The sequence below is a fragment of the Passer domesticus genome, chromosome 10, assembly GCF_036417665.1.
Source record: "Passer domesticus isolate bPasDom1 chromosome 10, bPasDom1.hap1, whole genome shotgun sequence".
In the NCBI taxonomy this organism is placed as follows: Eukaryota; Metazoa; Chordata; class Aves; order Passeriformes; family Passeridae; genus Passer; species Passer domesticus.
In genome coordinates, this window is record NC_087483.1 from 7,012,712 (window position 1) to 7,018,711 (window position 6,000).

Here is a 6,000-nt window from a genome sequence, read left to right on the forward strand (position 1 = left end):
GTGACTGAGACACCCCTGACACAGAGCCCTGATCCCACAGAGCTGCTGCAATCATGTGGAAAAGCATAGGATCAGTGGGACCAGCACTGGAGAAAGTGCTGCCAACACTGCTGTGTGTGATGGAGGACTGGCCTGTGCACAGCGCATCCACCTCCGATGGGGATGACACAGATGTCTTTGCCCTGGCTGTGAGTTGCTGGAACTGGTCTCTTCTCAGCCCCCGGCTGCCTCTCCAGCAGCTCTCCATCCTCTCCCTGCCTCAGTCACTGGGCTGAAACCTGGGCTAGGGCCAGGCTCAGGGGCCACCAGGCCCACTGCTCCCCCTGCATCTGCCCTTGGGCCCTGACCCAAGGACACCTGGGCACTGAGCGCCGTTTGGGGCTGCTTCTTTTGCAGGCAACTCTGGTGATCTGGGTGATTGTGTCTGAATGCCACAAGGCCATGATCCCTTATTCTGGGCGACTGTTTGTGGCTCTGCTCTTCCATATTGTCATCACCACACAGCAGATGCCACCAGAGGAAGCTGGGCACTTTTGGAAAGCATGTCGGGAGGAACACCGCCTTCCCAGGAAGCCCAGCAGGTCCCAGTCCTCCTGTCCTTCCCATGCCCTTGTGGCCAGTGCCAGTGCTCCCAGTGTGACCTGGGCTTTGCTCTGCACACAGGTTTGCAGTGCAGGCCATGAAGGCTCTGCTCTACCGCCTGCGGTGTGACAAGGAGGTGATGGCTGTGGAGCGCAAGCGTGGCTGGGACACGCTGCTGCGTGCTCACACCCAGCACTATGCCGTGGGTCTGCTGGCCAGGTGAGACCCCCTTCTCCTCCACGCTGCCCTCAACATTTGTGCCCTGTGCCCGGGTGCCCCCACACAGTCCCTGTGGTCATGGGCCAGAGGGCCTTGACACCAAGGGACGGCCAAGGAAACTGGAAAAGGCTGGGAGAGGAGGGGGTCCCAAAGGGACCACCTCCCACAGCGCTCACATTCCCTCCAGGGAGTCTGGGGAAAGACCAGACCTCCGTGAGTCCGTCCTGGCAGAGGTTTGGTCCCCCCACCTCAAGGTCTTGGTGCCTTTTTCCTCCTTCCAGGGAGATGCGCCGTATCTTTATCCCCTTTTGTTCCCTCATTGCATTACATCTACTGAAGGAGCTCCACAGGGCGGACCCATACTGGGATCTGCCCTTCCTGGCATTCCTTGTGGAGGTGAGCCTGGTGGCCAGCACTGCCTCGCTGAGCTGCCTCCCAGCTCTCTGCCCTCTGGTAGCCGCAGCTGCCTGGGACGGTGCCCGTGCCCGTGCCCTGTGCTGCTGCCTGGGCCCAGCCCTGTGCGGTTCCGGGTCCCCTGTCACTGCCCTGTGCCCTTCAGGTCTTTGAGTGCTTGGACTTGTGTAAATGTGGTGACAGCATACTGGAGATCATGTCAAGGTGCCTGCAGAGCGAGTGCAGGGAGAGGCGTCGCCTGGCGCTCAGGGCCCTCATGGTGCTCAGCAAGGATCCCTTGAGGGTGAGAAGGGGGCAGAGGCTGGAGTTGTGAGGGCAGTGTCGGGTTGGGGAATGCAGTTGATTTGACTTGGCTGAGCTTCAGCAGCTGAGGCAGCTGCTCCCATCTCTCCTGCCTCACCTGCCCCAGTGCTTTGGGGCAGGCCTTTGGCCTGTGGGCCCTGCAGCAGCAGGGTGGGGTCGCAGTGCCCGGGCGCTGTTGGCGGTGCAGCTGTCCATGGCCTCCCAGCTCAGCCTTGTGTTCCACACAGGCCAGAAGAATGTGCAGTCTGTCTAAAAACCTTGTGGAGCTGCTGGGTGATGCAGATGGATATGTTGTCAGCATGACCCTCTCTGTGCTCACAAATATACTTGAGAATGACCACATCCTGATATCCAGCACCACTGCCCCGCAGCTGGCTGAGGCACTCCTGCCACTCTTTGACTGTGTAAGGCCACGGTTGCTGCCCAGAAATTTTGTGGATTTTCAGGACTTTGCCATGTGGGCTTGGAAAAATTGGGGTTGAGATATTTTCCTTTCTTCCAGGACGACATCCATATGCAGCTGCTCTCCCTAAACCTCTTCTTCAAGGTGATGGACTTGGTAGTGAAGAAAGGAAAAAAGCCCCTGAAGAGAATTGTGAAACAGAGCCTGCTGCCACTCTTCTTTCATTGCCATGATGCGAACGAGCGTGTGGCAAAAGTGAGGTTTTGTGTGATGCTGATGCCTCCCTGGAAGGGGTCTCCTGGTTGGCCTCTCCCGGGCTCCAGCCTTCTGCTCCCAGTCTTGCCACGGATGCAAGGCCTGTTCTTTGGGTTGCGGTGGCAGCTCCATGTCTCTGCTCCTCTTTAGGCCTCTCGTGAATTGCTGCTTTGTGTGGTAAGGTTCCTGAGGAGAAGGAAGCTCAAGCAACTACTTAAGAGGGAGAAGATGTTGAAGTTTGGCACCAGCCTGGTAAGAAGGGCCTGGAAGCCCCAGGCTCAGCCTGGAGAAGGCCCCTGAGCGCGGGGCTCAGTGTGCGGGGCTGGCAGCTGTGCCCCTGCCCGCTGCTGCAGCCAGAGGCCGCGCGGGCTCTTCTCCAGGCTGCTGTGGGCCCGAGCCGGGTGCCCATGGAGCCCCGGCGCGGCGGGGCTGCGGGGCGGCCCCGCGGCTCCTCGGGCAGCAGCCGGCCCTCTGCCCCCTGCGGAGCCCGGCGCCAGCAGCTGCTGGCCGCGCCTCAGGGCTGTGCGGGCAGGGGAGGCCGGGGCTGGGCGCAGGGAGCGCCCGCCACAGGGGCTGCGCCCGCGCCAAGCCTTCCCTGCTGCCGCTCTCTGCAGCTGGCAGAGGACACGAGCCGAGCGGCCGAGCAGCTGCGCCGGGCCCAGCGCTACCTCCAGAGCCCACAGGAGCCCCTGCGAGAGGCGGCCATCAGGTTCATGGGTGAGCCACGAGGCCGGGCTCCCTCCCCGGCCCGCCACAGCTCGGCCCCAGCCCCGCCCACTGCCCCGGCAGCGCCATCCGGGCCCGGCGCCGTGGAGCCCCGCCTGGCCCGGGCGCTGCTGCCGCCCTCTGGCAGCCGTGCCCTTGGGCGGCAGCGTGCGGCAAGGGCCCGGGCTGAGCCCTGCCGGGCCAGCAGGGCGTGTGGCCGCAGCGCTGGCAGCGCCGCTGGCAGGGAGCTGTGCCGCTGGCAGCGCCGTGACAGGCTCTGCCTTCACAGGGTCTGCCAGGGTATCCATGAGGGGACAGAAGGAAGTCCTCGAGGTCCTCAATGAGGGTGAGTTCGGGCAGTGGGCTGACATTGGTGACTCATGGGGAGAGCTGCAATCCCTGCCCTGGCTGCGCTGAGCTTCGCTCCCTGTGTGGATGTGGGGTGGTGTGAGCAGGCCACACACAGATTTCAGGGACATGGGCTGGGGTCTTCGTGTGTAGCCCTTGGGGGGAGATCCTGTTGGCCCTTCCTCTCTTCTGGCCGATGCAAGAGCTGAGTGGGACACTCTTGGCAGGAGGGTCTCATAGGATTCCCTCAGATGTGCGCCCTCACTGTGGCTCTCTTCCTCTCTGTTCCAGCCATTCACACCCGGAAGAAAGGCTGTACATCCCACTGTAGCAGGAATATTCAAGCACAGTTTACAAGTCGAGTTGAAGAATTAAGTTCATCTTCAGGATCCAGTGAATCAGTGTCCTAAGAATAGCACCAGGAGATGCTGAAGAGGACACCATCTCCACTGCCACTGGAACCCCACGCACAGCTGATAATTGGTACAGCGGAGCCTGTGGGACACTGGTCTGGCTTCAGCCAACTCCCTGCCTGTAGATAGCTCCCTCCCTCCAGCTTTCACACCGTGTCCACCCCCCCCCGCCCCGCCGCTTTGGTCCATTCCAGCTCTTCCCTTTGCTTCGCCCGCCATTAATAAACAGTTTGACTTCTTCATTTTGCCTGTATCCCTGTGGAGCGGAAGCGCTGCAAATCCAGGGCCCTGGGACACACAGGCCCCTGCTGCCGTTCTCTTCCACGCCGTGTTTTGTGCACAGGAACGAGGGCAGGTCAGGCTGGCACGGTCCCTGTGCTGAAGGTGCAGTTCCACAACCCTGTGCGGTTACAGATCTTGCTGAGCACACGGAAGGCCAGCAGTGGCACAAGGAGCCTGGGTGTCAGGAGTGAAGTCGTGTCTGAGGCCCTGCCACATTTGATCTGCTGTTGTGCACGTCAGCAAGACAATGAAGAACAGACAGTGAAGGAAGCCTTATGGGTGAACTGGTGGGAATGTGACAATTAAGAGAGACAATGGATTGGTCAATCGATGGGAAATTGACCTGTGAAAGAGGAACAATACCCAATGGAGCTGTGTTTGGCATGGAGGGGGCATCACAAGCCATTGCAGCCTCTTCTCACGCGCTGACCAAGCATGAGATGATGTTATAACAGGAAAAACTCCACTCCAGAGGAGGAGATGTTAGGCCTGGTTGTGGGGTGGAGGGATGAGAAGGACAACATGCATGTCCTTCTGATGGAGGGGATGCCCTGAATGTGGGTGGCCTGCCTGCCCCTCTCAGTGGAGCACCATGCTGAGATCCCCTGAGAGGAGCCCAGTGCTCCTTGCTCCTCTCTGCTGACATGTCTGCCTTTGTCTGGGTTCGGGATGGCCCTGGCTGTGTGAGGGCTGCTACGTGGACATGAGACAGCCGGTCCTGTCCCGCTGGGTGCCAGCAGTGCCTCGCAGCAGTCCTGCATCCACGTCAGGATGCTGGCCAAGAGAGGCCCTGGAAGCTGAGGCAGCTGATTTGAAGCTTTTGAAGCTACAAACAGGTCAAGGCCAGTCGTGCTCCCTCAGGATACAGCAGTCCTGAGGGGTCTCCCTGATTCAAAGAAATCCGCAGACAAATGCATTGTCTGCTAAAAGCCCTTTTATTGTGCTGGCAGGAGGGCAAGGGTCTGCACCCTACCAAAATGCATTTTCAGCATGTATAAATTTCAGTGGGTTGATGTAGGAATTGTATCAAAAATACCATCCATCTTTAACCTGCTGAGGTGATTGCATAGGCAGGGGTTAGAAATACCTTCTGTCAGATTCCTGTACTTGAAGCTGATGTCCAGGCACTGGCCGGAGTGGTCTCCATGCCCTAATGCGGCACTTCTTCCTCATGGCTTCCCTGCACAGGGCTCATTGCCTACTTGCCCTTCCTTCTTCCGCTAGAAAGTGTCTAAAGCTTTTTTCAAGTCCCTCTCCTGTCAAGTTAGGCCCGCCAGGTTTTTCTCATGCTAACTGGTGCTAAGTACTTACCTGTGTCTGTGCTAAGTACTTGTTTGCTTATGTGAATTGCTTGTGCTTATGTCAAACAAAGGCCTTCTTTCATTCTCCTCTTTATCCTGATGCAAATTCTTTTGCAAGATCCTCTGGACAGTCCCCAGTACATATGTACTGTTATGCTGCTCTTTTAATTTTCTACCACATCCATAGGTTCAGGATGGTTAAGAGGAGGATTAATTTTTGTTTAAGTTGGAACTGGTTTTCTGAGGAAGCTAAAAATCTGAGGAGCTGTTGGTGATTCCAGATTTGTCCATCACAAGAAGACACCTGACTCATGATTTTCTCTTTCTTTCTCTATTTTGGTGATGATTTCGGGAATTTCTTTGATAGCAGATCTGAGTGTCCATAAGGCTCTGTGAGATGCATTTTTGACTTCTGCCACTGGCCATTCTATATTAGGCTGGTACAGCATTTGCTTTACAACATCAATGTCCCTTCCAGTTTGGAATTTGGGCGCTCCGTGATACACATCGTACGCATTCTGCATAATCTCAAGAGAAGTTCTTGTGTGGTGCAGTTGAAGTCGCATCCACTTTTGGTTGTGAAATTATAAAAATAGAGAAGTTAGTACCATGATAGTTAGTTCATTGTTAGTACAATGAACCAGTTAGTTCATTTAAAGAATCTGTTGTAATAGTTGTGCAAGCAGATCTCACCCAGGCACATCCCCTTCCCACATAACATACCTGTGACTGTGCATGGGTTACTGGGCTCATTTCACAAATACAAGGGCTTCCC

The 6,000-nt window shown here is 57.0% G+C and overlaps 1 protein-coding gene across 1 annotated transcript; it reads left to right on the forward strand.

The window, feature by feature from the left end:
- The first annotated feature begins 42 nt into the window (after positions 1 to 42).
- Positions 43 to 3,639, forward strand: LOC135309360 (maestro heat-like repeat-containing protein family member 6). The gene is made up of 10 exons (XM_064435511.1): positions 43 to 188; positions 397 to 581; positions 664 to 801; positions 1,083 to 1,197; positions 1,361 to 1,498; positions 1,746 to 1,922; positions 2,021 to 2,176; positions 2,327 to 2,428; positions 2,791 to 2,893; positions 3,521 to 3,639. Exons 1-10 carry the CDS (start codon positions 54 to 56, stop codon positions 3,637 to 3,639), a joined length of 1,368 nt encoding a protein of 455 aa, XP_064291581.1. The 5' UTR covers positions 43 to 53.
- Positions 3,640 to 6,000: the final 2,361 nt, after the last annotated feature.